Source organism: Salmo trutta, chromosome 25 (assembly GCF_901001165.1).
Source record: "Salmo trutta chromosome 25, fSalTru1.1, whole genome shotgun sequence".
NCBI lineage: Eukaryota > Metazoa > Chordata > Actinopteri > Salmoniformes > Salmonidae > Salmo > Salmo trutta.
The window spans coordinates 6,647,365-6,666,041 of NC_042981.1; the positions used below are offsets into that span (position 1 = coordinate 6,647,365).

The window sequence follows — 18,677 nt, forward strand, 5'->3', positions numbered from 1 at the left end:
ACTACACACACACTACACACTATACCCTACACACAAAATACACACTACACACTATACACTACACTACACACACAATACACACTACACACTATACACTACACTACACACTACACACACAATACACATGACACACTATACACTACACACAAAATACAAACTACACACTATACACTACACTACACAGAAAATACACACTACACACTATACACTACACTACACACTACACACACTATACACACTACACACTACACACACACTACACACTACACACACACTAAACACACCACACACACGACACACTATACAATACACACACACTAAACACAATACACACTACATGCTACACACACACTACACACTACACATTACAAACTACACGCAATACACAATAGACACTAAACACTAAACACACTATACACAATATACACACTACAAACTATACACACTACACACAATATATACACTACACACTATACACACTACATGCTATACACACTACACACTATACACACTACACACACAACACACTATACACACTACACACTATACACACTACACACTATACACACTACACACACTACACACTATACACACTACACACTATACACACTACACACACTACATGCTATACACACTACACACTATACACACTACACACACAACACACTATACACACTACACATGCTATACACACTGCACACAATATATACACTACACACTATACACACTACATGCTATACACACAACACACTATACACACTGCACACGCTATACACACACTACACACTACACACCATATACACACAACACACTATACACACTACAGACGCTATACACACTACACACTATACACACTACAGACACTACACACTACACACTATACACACTATATACTATACACTACACACTATACACACTACATACACTGCACACACACACTACACACTATACACACTACACAATACACACCAGACACACACTACACACTACACACACTACACACACTACACACTATACACTACACACTACACACTATACACACTATACACTACACCTATACACACTATACACTACACACTACACACTATACACTACACACACTATACACACTATACACTACACCTATACACACTACACACTATACACACTATACACATGATACATACTCTTAATGGACCACAGAATCTAAATGGATCACAATGGAAATAAGTATGACTTTATTGTGATATCACTGTCACATGTTTTAGATGTATTTCCTGTGTGTAAATGTATTTCCTGTGTGTAAATGTGTGTGTAAATGTATTTCCTGAGTGTAAATGTATTTTTTTTAACTGGCAAATAAAATGTATCAACCAATCATCTAACACTCCCCAAACACTGCATCTTGATAGGTCCCCGAAGACAACCTATCAGTGTTATTTGTCAGTCCCACTTTAAACAAAGAAAAACTCATAAATAGTTGTTGTATAGGGCTTTATCTGAACTAGTCTTTACAAATGAGTTCAAGTATTTATCTGGACTAGTCTTTACAAAAGAGTTCAAGTATTTATCTGAACCAGTCTTTACAAATGAGTTCAAGTATTTATCTGAACTAGTCTTTACAAAAGAGTTCAAGTATTTTTCTGGACTAGATGCTTTTACAAAAGAGTTGAAATGGTGTAGTCAGTGGAAATATTATGCATGGCACTTTTAAAAGCAGCAACATATTTCAACTAAACAGAATTTACTTTAAAAACATTTAATTTCATAAATGATTATTCATTAAAATACATTTACATTTTTGTTTGAGACTTTACATGGTGTTCCATAGGTTATGTCACAGAAGAAGATCGACAGCCGAACGGACCAATAGCAGCATAGACATGTCCCACAGCACCTACCAATAGCACTTTATTGTTGACTGTAAACTATAAAACCATAGACCCCTTATAGTCAGAGCCTCTGTTTCAACCCTGTAAAATAATATGTTACAGCATGCATATGCTTTTATTCAGTTTCGGACAAATATATTAGCACCCTTACACTTTTATTATGCAGTTTCCTATTTCTTCTGAAATTAGTTAAAATTGAAAAAATTAAAATGTTTGTTCTCCACTCCTTGTTATTGGATGTTCAACATTGTTGAACCAATTTTATTTTTGTGAACTTAAGTTGACACAGAAAATTAAACACCCCAGAGGTATTACTTGGTTTGCTGCCTCTGGTCCTGGGGGCCATGAACGTGCGCAAGGCATCATGGAATCATCAGATTATCAGGTGTTTTGTAGTCCAATGTTCAACGCTGTGTCTACAAACTGTGTCTCCATTGAAGGCTGTGGCTCTTCCAGCAGGACAACGACCCCAAACAACCAGGAATGGTTCAAGAAGAGTTGCTGGACTGTTTCAACTTATTCTAGAAGAAATATGAAATTATTTTTAAAAAGTGCAAGGGTGCCAATATATTTTTCTACAACTGCATATACAGATGCTTCGTTCTAAACAACATGTCCATCCTGTTTCAATATATCCATACAAACTGTATTTCCAATATATCCATACTTATGTCCAACATATCCACACTTATGTCCAATATATCTATACATGTCCAATATATCCATACATATGTCCAATATATCCACACTTATGTCCAATATAGCCATACAAAACATGAATATATTCAATATATTCAAGATAAACAATACATCTAGACGCCTTATAAAACAACCTCCCTGTCAGGTACTCCGACAACAATAACTTCTGTACTACTGATAATGATATTAAATCTGAAAAAAACTATATTTTGGTATATTATATATTTGTTTCATTAGTCCATTGTTGATAAAGTCTGAAAATGTTTTCAAGATGTATATCCTTCAAAATACAGTCGATATGATGTATTACTGTATTTTAAAAGTTATGTACTGTATCTTGAAAACATATTATCTCTCTCCTCTCTCTCTTCTGTCACCATGGTGTCAGTAAAGCATTAGTTAAAGTCCTGAGTAGATTCTGTTATTATACCGTTCCACATGGTTAAATACCCGGCAACCTCTTGTCACATCTCCTGACACAACAACCCAGACTGTACAGCCCTCCATATAGTAGAGAATATACACCCCTCCATATAGTAGAGAATATACACCCCTCCATACAGTAGAGAATATACACCCCTCTATACAGTAGATAATATACACCCCCCTATACAGTAGAGAATATACACCCCTCAATACAGTAGGGAATATACACCCCTCAATACAGTAGAGAATATACACCCCTCAATACAGTTGAGAATATACACCCATCTATACAGTAGATAATATACACCCCTCCATATAGTAGAGAATATACACCCCTCTATACAGTAGATAATATACACCCCTCCATATAGTAGAGAATATACACCCCTCCATACAGTAGATAATATACACCCCTCCATACAGTAAATAATATACACCCCTCCATATAGTAGAGAATATACACCCCTCAATACAGTAGAGAATATACACCCCTCAATACAGTAGAGAATATACACCCCTCTATATAGTAGATAATATACACCCCTCAATACAGTAGAGAATATACACCCCTCCATATAGTAGAGAATATACACCCCTCCATACAGTAGATAATATACACCCCTCCATACAGTAGATAAAATACACCCCTCCATTTAGTAGAGAATATACACCCCTCCATATAGTAGAGAATATACACCCCTCCATACAGTACAGAATATACACCCCTCCATACAGTAGATAATATACACCCCTCCATATAGTAGAGAATATACACCCCTCTATACAGTAGATAATATACACCCCTCTATACAGTAGATAATATACACCCCTCCATATAGTAGAGAATATACACCCCTCTATACAGTAGATAATATACACCCCTCCATACAGTACAGAATATACACCCCTCCATACAGTACAGAATATACACCCCTCTATACAGTAGATAACATACACCCCTCCATACAGTAGAGAATATACACCCCTCCATATAGTAGAGAATATACACCCCTCTATACAGTAGATAATATACACCCCTCCATATAGTAGAGAATATACACCCCTCCATACAGTAGAGAATATACACCCCTCCATACAGTAGAGAATATACACCCCTCTATACAGTAGATAATATACACCCCTCCATACAGTAGAGAATATACACCCTTCCATATAGTGAAGAATATACACCCCTCTATACAGTAGATAATATACACCCCTCTGTACAGTAGAGAATATACACCCCTCCATATAGTAGAGAATATACACCCCTCCATACAGTACAGAATATACATCCCTCCATACAGTACAGAATATACACCCCTCTATACAGTAGAGAATATACACCCCTCCATACAGTAGAGAATATACACCCCTCCATATAGTAGAGAATATACACCCCTCTATACAGTAGATAATATACAACCCTCCATATAGTAGAGAATATACACCCCTCTATACAGTAGAGAATATACACCCCTCCATACAGTAGATAATATACACCCCTCCATATAGTAGAGAATATACACCCCTCCATATAGTAGAGAATATACACCCCTCCATACAGTACAGAATATACACCCCTCCATACAGTAGAGAATATACACCCCTCCATATAGTAGAGAATATACACCCCTCTATACAGTAGATAATATACACCCCTCTATACAGTAGATAATATACACCCCTCCATATAGGATATAATATACACCCCTCTATACAGTAGATAATATACACCCCTCCATACAGTACAGAATATACACCCCTCCATACAGTACAGAATATACACCCCTCTATACAGTAGATAACATACACCCCTCCATACAGTAGAGAATATACACCCCTCCATGTAGTAGAGAATATACACCCCTCTATACAGTAGATAATATACACCCCTCCATATAGTAGAGAATATACACCCCTCCATACAGTAGAGAATATACACCCCTCCATACAGTAGAGAATATACACCCCTCTATACAGTAGATAATATACACCCCTCCATACAGTAGAGAATATACACCCCTCCATATAGTGAAGAATATACACCCCTCTATACAGTAGATAATATACACCCCTCTGTACAGTAGAGAATATACACCCCTCCATATAATAGAGAATATACACCCCTCCATACAGTTCAGAATATACACCCCTCCATACAGTACAGAATATACACCCCTCTATACAGTAGAGAATATACACCCCTCCATACAGTAGAGAATATACACCCCTCCATATAGTAGAGAATATACACCCCTCTATACAGTAGATAATATACACCCCTCTATACAGTAGATAATATACACCCCTCTATACAGAGATAATATACACCCCTCCATATAGTAGAGAATATACACCCCTCCATATAGTAGAGAATATACACCCCTCTATACAGTAGAGAATATACACCCCTCTATACAGTAGATAATATACACCCCTCCATATAGTAGAGAATATACACCCCTCTATACAGTAGAGAATATACACCCCTCTATACAGTAGAGAATATACACCCTTCCTTGAAAATAAAATCATACATATATATAAGTTGTTTCTTGAACTATACAAATATACATTTTACATGATATCTTATGGTTTGTATAATACTATGATTGTTTCAAGTTTCAGTTAAACCCTTCGATTAAAATAACGAGTAAATGCTACTCTGACCTGGCAGAAACCTGTGCAATACCTCCCGTATAGATATTCCTAACCCAGAGAGGAGATTATAAAGTGCTTTCTGTGACTCAGTCTGTTCTGTGAGGTTTATAGATCTAGGACGTCCAGTTCTATGTCCTGTGAGGGTTACAGATCTAGGACGTCCAGTTCTATGTCTTGTGAGGGTTACAGATCTAAGACGTCCAGTTTTATTTTCTATGAGGTTTACAGTTCTAGGATGTCCAGTTCTATGTCCTGTGAGGGTTACAGATCTAGGACGTCCAGTTCTATGTCTTATGAGGGTTACAGATCTAAGACGTCCAGTTCTGTCTTGTGAGGGTTACAGATCTAAGACGTCCAGTTCTATGTCCTGTGAGGGTTACAGATCTAGGACGTCCAGTTCTATGTCCTGTGAGGGTTACAGATCTAGGACGTCCAGTTCTATGTCCTGTGAGGGTTACAGATCTAGGACGTCCAGTTCTATGTCCTGTGAGGGTTACAGATCTAGGACGTCCAGTTCTATGCCGCTCTCTTTAGGTTTCCTGCGTTTGATTCTGGCTGGAGATCGGCTCCTCATCTGGCCTTTCCCCCCTGACCCTTCCCCCGCAGATGCCATCTTGTGTCCATCAGAGACAGTTTCAATGGTCTCTATCAGGGTTAAGGAGCACATTTGTGAAACTGGGTCTGATGCCCTGGGCTCCGGGTCTGTGTTCTCCATTGATCCTGGCTGGGACTCCACAGAGGTTCTGGTCATCTGGTGGATCAGAGGGATTTCTCTATTTCCCTCCGTCTCCTCACCCTCCTCTTCTTCAGGATTAAACTCCGCCACAGCACTCTCCTGCACCTCCCCCCCTCCTCCGTCTTCCTCATCCTCTGCTGACACCCCCACATTACCCGCTGTTTCTTGCTCAGCAGTCTCTTCCTCTCCTCCCTCTGTCTCTCCCTCTACTCCGGTCTCTTCCTCTCCTCCTGTTTCTCCCTCCTCCTTTCCACTCTCTTTCTCTGTTGTTTCTCCTGCTGTGTTTTCATTATCTAACTCTCCCTTCTCTTCTTCCACCTTCAGTTCAGACACCACATTGTTCTGCTCTGTCTCCTCTCCACCCTCCTCCTCCTCCTCCTCTGTTCCATCCTCCTCTGTCTCCTCTCTGTCAGTCATTTCACCACCCCCCTTCTCAGCTGCTCCCTCTCCAGTGTCTACTCCTTCCTTATCCTCTCCGTCCTCGTCTCCCTCCTCCTCACCCTCACCCGTCTCCTCCACCTCTCCTGTCTCTTCCCCCACATCCTCCCACTCTGCTGTTTCAAGACCAGGATTTTCATTTCCTTCAGCTTCCTCCTGATCTCCTGCTTCATCTCCTCCCTGATCGCCTGCTTCAGCTTCCCCTGCTTCTTCCTCCTCCCCTTCTACTAACTCCTCCCCCTGTCTAGTCTCCGCCCCCTCCACACCATCTTCTCCTGCACTTTCACACCCCGTCTCTCCTTCCCCTGCCTCCTCCTCATCCTCAGTTCCCTCCACCACTCCATCCTCCTCCTGTTCTTCAGCCCCTATTTCCTCAGCTATTTCCTCCTCTACTTCCCCCATCAGAGACTCAGCTCCGTGAATCTCCTCTCCCTCCTCCTCTCCCTCCTCTCTCCCAGTCACTCCTTCCTCTTCCTTCTCAGAGATATCTTCCTCTATAACAGTTGGTATAATATCCTCCTTTGTCTCCTCCTCTTCCTCGTCTTCGTGTACCACCTCTAGATTCCCAACCTGCTCCTCCTCCTCCTCCTCCTCCTTCTCCTCCTCCTCTTCCAGGTTGTCATTGTTCTTCCCCTGTGTGGGGATAGGGGGCGTCGGAGGCTCTGGGTCTTTCTTCATCTGCAGGATCTTACGCAGATCAAACGCCATCATCACCGGCGCCTTGGTAACCACAGCCTCCATTTTGATTGCCTTGTCCTCCGCCTTTTTCCGTATGCAGGCGTCGCAGGGACAGTACTCGTCCTCGCTGCGCTGGTCGCTAACATCACCTGAACCCTGCTCTCCATCACTCTCGTTTACCGACTGTACCTTCATGACCTTCAAAGCAAAGTCCAACTTTATTAGGAGTGCATTTATAATAAAGCAATAGGGTCTACAGTTGACAATAAAGTAGGAATTAAACACTATGTATTAAATGGATAGTGCAAGATTTTTCTACTTACCCAGAATAAGATGAAAGAATTTGCTAACTAGCATTATCGAAATTGCTAACTAGCGTTAGCGAAATTGCTAACTAGCGTTAGGGAAATTGCTAACTAGCGTTAGCGCAATGAATGGAAGTCTTGGGGATCAGCATGCCAGCATTCATTGTGCATTCACTGCCAAAATATCTTTAAAATCTTACTAAAAGTTTGTTTTAAAGCTGTTCAACTAAAATATCCCTAACTGGCCCCTCTCACCTTCAACCTCCGCCTCCTCTGGTCTGTTATGGTTGACTCCCGGGACATGTTAGGGGGTCGCGGCCCCCGGCCCGCCCGTCCCCGAATCTTCCTCAGTTCACGATCAATGCTCATCTGGATCCTCTTCTTCACCTCGTCTCTCAGCTCAGTGATCATAGTGTCCAACATCACATTGTTGTCTAGGTCCCAACGCACCTTCACAAACACAACAGTATTATCAAGATTATTTATAAAAATATATATTTATTATTTTCATGATGATGATTATTATTAATGCTGTTGTGTTTGTTGTTGTGGTTTTTATTATTGTTGTATCAGTACCTTTAACTCAGCCATGGCATCTACATAGTGGGTCATGAACTGTTTCTCCAGCTTTTTCAGCAGGTTGAGAACCCAGACAGGGTCAGGGTCCTGGGAGACACGCTTGGTGAGCAACGCTCGTTGGACTGACGGGGGTGTCCCTGAGCTGGGGGTGTCCTCCGGGGTGTCTCTCTCTGTGTCAGTGGGGGATTTGTAGGCTGTGCTGTCTGAAGAGGATGGGCTCCCTGGGGTTTTGAGTCTCTCAAGGGTCTGCAGCATCTCACCTCTTCCTGGGGGCGACTCTGGGGGCGACTCATCCTCTCCTGGGCTGCTCCGGACTTGGCTGGCGATGTCTGCGGTCGCCGAGTCTGAAAGCAGCTCTGCTGATGCTGCTTCCTCTCCTCCTCCATCTGTCTCTCCCTCTCCTACCTTCCCCTCTCCTCCTCCATCTGTCTCTCCCTCTCCTACCTCCCCCTCTCCTCGTCCATCTGTCTCTCCCTCTCCTCCTCCATCTGTCTTTCCCTCTCCTACCTCCCCCTCTCCTCCTCCATCTGTCTCTCCCTGTCCTACCTCCCCCTCTCCTTGTCCATCTGTCTCTTCCTCTCCTCCTCCATCTGTCTTTCCCTCTCCTATCCCTCCCTCTCCTCCTCCATCTGTCTCTCCCTCTCCTCCTCCATCTGTTTCTCCCTCTCCTGCCTCCCCCTCTCCTCCTCCATCTGCATCCCAATCTCCTCCTCCTTCCCCTCCCTCTCCCTCCGCTATGAGAGTGATGTCACCCGCTGTTTTATCTGGTCTGGTCTTCCCAGAACCCCCAGACCCTGCTGAGCCGCTGGTCAGGTCCACACCAGAGTCTTTTAGCCTCTCCTTCTCCTCTGCGTCTCCCTCCTTCCTCTTCTGAAGGTCAGGCTTAGACAGCCACAGTGACTCTAGTATATCCATGACCTCTTGGTACCGCTGGTCCCTGTCAGGGCCTGGGGCTGCAGCTGGAGAAGGGGGTGGGTCGATGAGCTGCAACTGGGCCAGACAGTCCAGCAGACCTTTAGCAGAGGAGCTCAGTCTGCGTCCGTACACTGGACTTATCTGGAGTAAAGAGACAGGTGGGAGAAATAAGGATTAGGAATACTGTAAATCAGATCAAAAAAGTGTTTTATTCTCCCCCTGAAAGTCACACAAACCATGTGAATATGACAATAAAAGTATTCAAATAATAACAGTTATTAGTATGCGATATACAGTGGGGAGAACAAGTATTTGATACACTGCCTATTTTGCAGGTTTTCCTACTTACAAAGCATGTAGAGGTCTGTAATTTTTATCATGGGTACACTTCAACTGTGAGAGACGGAATCTAAAACAAAAATCCAGAAAATCACATTGTATGATTTTTAAGTAATTAATTTGCATTTTATTGCATGACATAAGTATTTGATACATCAGAAAAGCAGAACTTAATATTTGGTACAGAAACCTTTGTTTGCAATTACAGAGATCATACGTTTCCTGTAGTTCTTGACCAGGTTTGCACACACTGCAGCAGGGATTTGGCCCACTCCTCCACACAGACCTTCTCCAGATCCTTCAGGTTTCGGGGCTGTCGCTGGGCAATACAGACTTTCAGCTCCCTCCAAAGATTTTCTATTGGGTTCAGGTCTGGAGACTGGCTAGGCCACTCCAGGACCTTGAGATGCTTCTTACGGAGCCACTCCTTAGTTGCCCTGGCTGTGTGTTTCGGGTCGTTGTCATGCTGGAAGACCCAGCCACGACCCATCTTCAATGCTCTTACTGAGGGAAGGAGGTTGTTGGCCAAGATCTCGCGATACATGGCCCCATCCATCCTCCCCTCAATACGGTGCAGTCGTCCTGTCCCCTTTGCAGAAAAGCATCCCCAAAGAATGATGTTTCCACCTCCATGCTTCATGGTTGGGATGGTGTTCTTTGGGTTGTACTCATCCTTCTTCTTCCTCCAAACACGGCGAGTGGAGTTTAGACCAAAAAGCTCTATTTTTGTCTCATCAGACCACATGACCTTCTCCCATTTCTCCTCTGGATCATCCAGATGGTCATTGGCAAACTTCAGACGCGCCTGGACATACGCTGGCTTGAGCAGGGGGACCTTGTGTGCGCTGCAGGATTTTAATCCATGACGGCGTAGTGTTACTAATGGTTTTCTTCTCTGTGGTCCCAGCTCTCTTCAGGTCATTGACCAGGTCCTGCCGTGTAGTTCTGGGCTGATCCCTCACCTTCCTCATGATCATTGATCCCCACGAGGTGAGATCTTGCATGGAGCCCCAGACCGAGGGTGATTGACCATCAACTTGAACTTCTTACATTTTCTAATAAATGCACCAACAGATGTTGCCTTCTCACCAAGCTGCTTGCCTATTGTCCTGTAGCCCATCCCAGCCTTGTGCAGGTCTACAATTTTATCCCTGATGTCCTTACACAGCTCTCTGTTCTTGGCCATTGTGAAGAGGTTGGAGTCTGTTTGATTGAGTGTGTGGACAGGTGTCTTTTATACAGGTAACGAGTTCAAACAGGTGCAGTTAAAGAAAAACTAACAGGTCTGTGAGAGCCGTAATTCTTACTGGTTGGTAGGTGATCAAATACTTATGTCATGCAATAAAATGAAAAATAATTACTTAAAAATCATACAATGTGATTTTCTGGATTTTTGTTTTAGATTCCGTCTCTCACAGTTGAAGTTTACCTATGATAAAAATGACAGACCTCATGCTTTGTAAGTAGGAATACCTGCAAAATCGGCAGTGTATCAAATACTTGTTCTCCCCACTGTATATGTAAAACTATACTGTAACGTATATAACCCTATGAGTAAAAGACGTCTCGTGCTCACTGGGAAGTAAAAGTATGTAAGTAAAAGTCTAGAAACAGGAAATACCTCGGGTAGGGAGCTGCATCGGCCCAGTGTAGGGTTCAGTAAAACCTTCATTACTGCCACAGATGAGTGGCAGCTCCAAGGCAGCTCTGACTCTCTACTGAGGAACAGGTGGTGATGACAAGGAGAACTGATGTCATTGTTGGGTGAGGCTGGGTCAGAGCAGCAGTCAGCACACTCAGAGCACTCTCCCTCCTCTTCTGCTCCCACCTCCCTCTCTTCATCTTTTTTCACCTCCTCTTCTTCTTTATCTTTCTTCTCCTTCTCCCACACTGCTGCTTCCTCCTCTCCCCTTTTTTCCTCCTCCTCTTTCACCTCTCCCTCTTCCTCTGGTTGCCGGGCAGCCTTCTTTACTTCCTCTTCCTCTTCCCGTTGTCCTGTTTCAGCCGTGTTCTCCAGCTTCTCTTCCTCTTCCTGTTGTCCTGTTTCAGCCGTGTTCTCCAGCTCCTCTTCCTCTTCCTGTTGTCCTGTTTCAGCCATGTTCTCCAGATCCTCTTCCTCTTCCTGTTGTCCTGTTTCAGTCATGTTCTCCTGCTCCTCTTCCTCTTGTCCTGTTTCAGCTGTGTTCCCCTGCTCCATCTCTGTAGTTTCAACCGGTTCTTGTTTCTCCTCAGTCTCCTCTCCTCCCTGTCCCTCTGTTTCCCCTCCTTTCTCATCTCCTTCCTCTCTTTTTACTTCTGTCTCTTCGATTCCCTCGTTCATCTCATCTTCAGGGTTATCCATGCCGCTGTCAGCAGGGATGCCTCTCAGCCAATCACTGACAACATCATTGGGCGAGGTTTTGGGCAGACAGTGGGGACCCAGCTCCTCTAGCTCTGCCTCTTCTTGTTTGAGCTTCCTCCTCCTCTGGCTACTCCCACTCTTCCCACTATCAGGGATGCTAACCTTTGACCCTGCAGGGCTGGAGGGGCGCGAGGCGGCCATGTTCCCCCTGAGCAGGTCAGCTGCAGACAGGGACTGGGAGAGGAGGCTATCGCTGACGCTGGCTGTCCCCAGCTGGATGGCGGGTCTGGAGCCCTCGGAGGGATTGAAGGACTGGGAAGTAGGGTTTCCCGCTTGGGCTGACTTTGGTTTGGAATTCCCTTTGATCACAATCTTATCCGTTTTGGAGGTTTTAACAGAGCGAACGCTGCCCGTGTCACTCTGAGCTTTGACCCTGTGAAATTTCACTTGCAGGAAGGAGGCCCTTGTCTCTGGCCTCTCATCATCCTGGGCCTCGCTGGCCTTCTGAACTTTCACCTTTGACCTGGTGGAGCGGGCGGAGGACGCCGCTCTGGAGTCTCCTTCTGCTTTAGCAGGGCTCTTAGAATGTACTCTGGGAGTTTTCTTCTCTGTGACATGATCGCGGACATCATCATCTCTGTGTGCAGCCTTGCTGGCAGGTCGGCTCGTGGCTTGACTTTGAGACTCCTCTTTGGTCTCGGTGGTGGCAGGCGGTGTCTGATTGGTGGATTTAGTACTGGCTTGTGATGCTCTGGAGAGGGGTCTGGTGATGGAGGAATCTTCTTTTCTTTTGGGTTTTGTGCTTAATGCGGATTTCACACTGCCTGTCTCAAGGTCATTTCCTGTAGTGCTGGGGGCAGGTCTAACACCTCTCTCACCTCTCTCTTTTTTCAGGTGCAGAAACGCACTTCTGTTACTACCATTAGACTTATGAGATGTACTGGAGCAAGCTGGTCTCTCCTCTGTTTTCTCTCCCTCCCTGTCAACCCCTGTTGTTTCAATGGCAGGGCTGTCTGCAGTTTTAGGTGCTGGAGAGACCGCTCTAGTACTTCCAGTACAGGTGGACTTGTGAGATCTGCTGGACTTTGCTGAAGCATTAGATTTAGTCAACATGGCACTCGCTGGTTTCTCTGTCCCCTCCCCCTTCTTGTCTCTTCTGGTGGTCTCAATAACATCAGCTTGATCTGCAGCCGTCCTACTACTGGAGGACTTATGAGACCTGTTGGACGTGACAGAGGCGGTGGATTTGTTTCTCTGTTCTTTTCCACCTGTTGTCTCGATAGCAGGAACATCTTGAGCCACTGGAGAGACTTCTCTACTACTTCCATTACAGGTGGGCCTGTTAGACCTGCGGGACTTTGCTGAAGCGTTAGATTTAGCTGACATGACACTGGCTGCTCTCTCTTCCTCCTCTCCGACCTCGTCTCCTCCTGTTGTTTCAATAACAGGGACGTTGGCTGGTTCAGAGCTTGGAGTCTCAACCCTCCTGCTGCAGGTAGATTTATGAGACCTGCTGGACTTGACTGAAGCACTGGTTTTAGCTGAGATGGCGCTCGCCGGTCTCTCCTCTGTGTCTCCAGCAGCAGTCGTATCATCAACCGTCTCCTCTCCCCCTGTCGTCATAATAACAGGGATGTCTTTAGTCCCTGGAGTCTCAGCCCTGACACTTTTACTGCAGGTAGACTTGAGGGACCTGCTGCAATTTGACGTGGCACTTGCTGCTCTCTTCTCTCCCTCAGCATCTACAGTAGGCTCAGTACCTGGTACCTCTGGTGAGTTGGAGGAAGGGGCCCGTTCTGTTTTGCTGCAGGTAGACTTGTGAGATCTGCTAGATTTCACTGAGGCGTTATTGTTATCCAACATGGCGCTCGCTGGTCTCTCCTCTGTGTCTCCAGCAGCAGTCGTATCATCAACCGTCTCCTCTCCCCCTGTCGTCATAATAACAGGGATGTCTTTAGTCCCTGGAGTCTCAGCCCTGACACTTTTACTGCAGGTAGACTTGAGGGACCTGCTGCAATTTGACGTGGCACTTGCTGCTCTCTTCTCTCCCTCAGCATCTACAGTAGGCTCAGTACCTGGTACCTCTGGTGAGTTGGAGGAAGGGGCCCGTTCTGTTTTGCTGCAGGTAGACTTGTGAGATCTGCTAGATTTCACTGAGGCGTTATTGTTATCCAACATGGCACTCGCCGTCTTCTCTTCCTCTGTTTTCTCCGCTGGATCGTTGACAGGAGTTTCACATGCGGCTGGCTTTGGAGAGGTAGCTTTACAGGCAGACTTGTGGGACCTGTTGAACTTGATAGAAGCCCTAGTTTTAGCTGACATGGCTCTTGCTTCTCTCTCCTCTCCCTCATCGTCTCCTGTAGACTTACAGGACCTACGGGACTTTGCTGAAGCGTTGGTTTTAGCTGACAATGCACTCGCTGCTCTCTCCTCTGCGTCTGCTGGATCGTTGACTAGAGTTTCACTCGCTGCTGGCTTTGGAGAAACAACTCTAATATTCCTACTGCAGGTCAACTTATGAGACCTGCTGGACTTGGTTGAGAGGTTAGATTTAACAGACATGGAGATCATTGCTCTCTCCTCTCCCTCATCCTCTCCAGTAGGTTCAGGTTCAGTAGCTGGTACCTCTGGTGAGTTGGGGGAAGGGGCCTGTTCTGCTTTGCTGCAGGTAGACTTACAGGACCGACGAGACTTTGCTGAGAGGTTAGATTTAACAGACATGGAGCTCTCTGCTCTCTCCTCTGTTTTCTCTCCCTCTTCTGCCTCTTCACCTTCACCTGTTGTCTCAATAGCAGTGACTTCGGGTGTTTCAGAGCTGGCAGAAGCAGCCCTAACATTAGGACTTTTGGTAGACTTATGGGATCTGCTGGACTTTGCTGAAGCGTTAGATAAAGCTGACATAGCACTGGCTCCTCTCTCCTCTGTCTCTGCTGCTCCTGTATCCTCAGCAACGTCTGGTTCTGATCTGGGAGATGATGCCCTCTCTGAAGCTTTGGTGGACCCATCTGCTTTGCTACAGGTAGACTTATGAGACTTGCTGGACTTGGCTGAGAGATTAGATTTAGCCGACATAATGCTTGCTGCTCTCTGCTCTCCTCCATCTTCTACCTCTCCGTCTTTCACTTCTCCCTCTCCCTCCATCTGTTCCTCCATCTGTTCCTCCATCTCTTCCTCCATGTCTGAAAGGGATTCTGAGGCTTTAGACTTATGGGAGGTTCTAGAGGTCCTGCCCTTGACTGAAGAGAAGGATTTGGCTGAGAGGACACTGGCTGCTCTCTCCTCTTTCTCCCCCTCCTTTCTTTTCTCTCCAACCTCCATCTCTCCCTCCTTCCCTGTATCCTCTCCCTCCGTCCCTGTATCTTCTCCCTCCTCGGGCAGAGACATGTGTGACATCTTGCTGGCTGCTCGGCCCTCTTGGTAGTAGTGGGTACAGTTGGACCTGTTGGTCCTCTGAGAAAATCCACACTCATCTGAGCCACCTGAGAGTGCGCTCCCTGACCTCTCCTCTTCCTCTTCTTCTTGAGATCGCTTTGACCTATGTGACTTCTGTGAGGGGCAGGATACAGGGTCGTACCCTTGGTCACACCCCCCACAGTGAGAACATACACTGGACCCCATAGACCCCACTGACCCAATGGACCCCCCCGAGCCACCGGAGAGGCCGGTGTGAGTGGACATAACGCTGACTGCCCTCTTCCCCCCCTGCTCAGCTTCATCATCTCCCTCCTCTGGAGCCACAGGGGTCCTGATACTGTTGGCGGGAGATCTGGATCCGTGGGAAGCTTGGCTGGCTTTCGACCACGAGCTGTCCACTCTCTCCTTGTCTGCCTTAGGGGTGACTTCTCCTCTGCAGCAGGAGCACGAGTTACTAGAACGCCGGGAGGAGGTTCTGCTCCCTCTCTCCTCACCCACGTCACGCCTTTTCTCTTCCCTCTCCCCCACCTCCTCTCCCTGTAGGGTAGGGGCAAGGGTGTGTTTTCTGCTCCTGGAGGAAGTAGACATAGGGCTGGGAGGTTGTGGGGTCAAGGGGAGGGTTTGTGGGGGGTCGTTGCTATGGCAGCAGCGTGAGACACTGGGAGGGAGGTCATCCACATCGTCATGAAGTGCTTGGAGCACATGGGAGGAGCTAGACAGAGGACGCTCCTCCCCCTGGTTGTCTGTGGCACTCAGGTTAAGCTCGCTGCGGCTGCAGCTGCTGCTGACTGTACACACCTCTACCATCCCTCCATCCCTCTCCACCTCCAGCCGACGCTGTACCTCCTCCCTGACGCAGCACTCCTGGACAACCCTTCCGGGCTCTGAGCACTCCCTGTGGGTCGCCCGCCTCCTCACCAACTTGCTGGAGCGGCAGGAGGAGGAGGAGCTTGAGGAGTGGGTGTGTCTAACCCTGGAGTGGGAGTGCTTAGAAGTCTGGATGTGGGTGGGGTTCTCCCAAAGGTCATACTCCTGGTCCTGTCTCTGGAAGCAGCAGGCATAGTGTGACTGTGGAGGCTTGGGGGTGTAGTCTGCAGCTTCAACAACACAGGAGGCGGAGTCAGAGTTTGAGCAGCTTTCTGATTGGCCTTGCTGCAGGAAACAACGATAACAATAGATTTTATTTGTAAAGCACATTTCATACACACAGCAGCTTACTGAACAAATAAAAATATATATCACAAAACTAGAGTAATATAAAACAACAAAAGCCAAAAAGGCATATCAAAGTGTACCTGTAAGTAGCAGGGCTGGGCTTCCCTGAGCGGACAGCAGTCATTGGTCAGAGAGTCAGAGGGAGACTTCTTAATCTCCGTGGACCACTGGAGCATCTTGTCGTTATGGAGACGAAACCGCACCCTCATCTCCACAGACAAGCTGCCATCTTTGTTCACCAGTACCCGCTTCTCTATGTCATCGTTAAGCACCGCCTCCTTGCCACCGTGGGAGTGGGGACAGCTGCTGAGGCCATTAGGGTAGGACTTGTCAGAGGACAGAGAGAAACGGGCGGAGCGGTTGGAAGAGTCTGAAAGAGGATGGAGGATGGTTTTCTTAGTCTCCAGACCAAAGTTTACTAGAGAGAGAGAGAGAGAGAGAGAGAGAGAGAGAGAGCAAAACAAATTGGAAAGATTAGTCATATTGTTCACTTGATATTCAATAGTAACACACACTACCAGTCATAGACACACACTACCACTCACAGACACACACTACCACTCACAGACACACACTACCACTCACAGAGAGACACTACCACTCACAGACACACACTACCACTCACAGACACACACTACCACTCACAGAGAGACACTGCCACTCACAGACACACACTACCACTCACAGACACACACTACCACTCACAGACACACACTACCACTCACAGAGAGACACTACCACTCACAGACACACACTACCACTCACAGACACACACTACCACTCACAGAGAGACACTACCACTCACAGACACACACTACCACTCACAGACACACACTACCACTTACAGAGAGATACTACCACTCACAGAGAGACACTACCACTCACAGAGAGACACTACCACTCACAGACACACTACCACTCACAGAGAGACACTACCACTCACAGACACACACTACCACTCACAGAGAGACACTACCACTCACAGACACACACTACCACTCACAGACACACACAATACCACTCACAGACACACTCTACCACTCACAGACACACACTACCACTCACAGACACACAATACCACTCACAGAGAGACACTACCACTTACAGAGAGACACTACCACTCACAGAGAGACACTACCACTCACAGAGAGATACTACCACTCACAGATACACTACCACTCACAGAGAGACACTACCACTCACAGACACACACTACCACTCACAGACACACAATACCACTCACAGAGAGACACTACCACTCACAGACACACAATACCACTCACAGACACACTACCACTCACAGACACACACATCATGACCTACCGTTCTTCTTGCTGCCGTGTCCTTCGCTGCAGACACTAGACCGTGACCGAGCTCCCTGACCGTTACCAGGTGACCGGGCTCCGGTACCGGGAGACCGGGCCCCACTGCCAGGTGACCTGTGTCAATCAATCAATAAACCAATCAAAATACCACAACAGAATACAGTGTAATAGCATAGATCCGTATACTAACCGCGTCCCCAGTCCAGGGAGTTTCTCCTCAGAGCGCTTGGTTACATAGTCCAGGAGTAGAGGTCTGAAGGGCTCCCGACCCACACACACCAACACACCTGGACACGTCATCAGGCTCTGTGCACTGTCAATCTACACACACACACACACACACACACACACATTCACACACACACATTAGTGCACATACACTAACAAAACTGGATACGTCAGGCTCTGGACACTGTCAATCTACACAACCCTATACTCCCCCTCCCTCCCCTCCCCAAGACACCACACACTCCCAGTCCTCCCTCCCCCTCCCCCTCCCCCTCCCCAACACACCACACACTCCCAGTCCTCCCTCCCCTTCCCCCTCCCCAACACACCACACACTCCCAGTCCTACCTCCCCCTCCCCCTCCCCAACACACCACACACTCCCAGTCCTCCCTCCCCCTCCCCCTCCCCCTCCCCAACACACCACACACTCCCAGTCCTCCCTCCCCCTCCCCAACACACCACACACTCCCAGTCCTCACTCCCCTCCCCCCTCCCCCTCCTC

At 46.6% G+C, this 18,677-nt stretch overlaps 2 protein-coding genes across 2 annotated transcripts in view; one reads left to right on the forward strand and one right to left on the reverse strand.

The window, feature by feature from the left end:
- The first annotated feature begins 1,118 nt into the window (after window positions 1–1,118).
- LOC115161924 (uncharacterized serine-rich protein C215.13-like) lies at window positions 1,119–8,043 on the forward strand. The gene is made up of 2 exons (XM_029712769.1): window positions 1,119–5,763; window positions 5,803–8,043. Exon 2 carries the CDS (start codon window positions 5,876–5,878, stop codon window positions 6,992–6,994), a length of 1,119 nt encoding a protein of 372 aa, XP_029568629.1. The 5' UTR covers window positions 1,119–5,763; window positions 5,803–5,875; the 3' UTR covers window positions 6,995–8,043.
- Window positions 7,429–18,677, reverse strand: part of LOC115161763 (retinitis pigmentosa 1-like 1 protein) — a gene marked incomplete at its 3' end in the record, with an annotated part of 13,827 nt that continues 2,578 nt past the window's right edge. The window contains exons 5-15 of the mRNA XM_029712548.1: window positions 18,136–18,206; window positions 17,944–18,059; window positions 16,701–17,038; window positions 15,623–16,557; window positions 15,423–15,537; window positions 11,944–14,664; window positions 11,584–11,772; window positions 9,153–9,452; window positions 8,394–8,831; window positions 8,073–8,267; window positions 7,429–7,710 (exon numbers count right to left, since the gene is read on the reverse strand). Coding sequence (XP_029568408.1) covers window positions 7,429–7,710; window positions 8,073–8,267; window positions 8,394–8,831; window positions 9,153–9,452; window positions 11,584–11,772; window positions 11,944–14,664; window positions 15,423–15,537; window positions 15,623–16,557; window positions 16,701–17,038; window positions 17,944–18,059; window positions 18,136–18,206 — 5,700 coding nt within the window. The remainder of the gene's footprint in view (window positions 7,711–8,072; window positions 8,268–8,393; window positions 8,832–9,152; window positions 9,453–11,583; window positions 11,773–11,943; window positions 14,665–15,422; window positions 15,538–15,622; window positions 16,558–16,700; window positions 17,039–17,943; window positions 18,060–18,135; window positions 18,207–18,677) is intronic.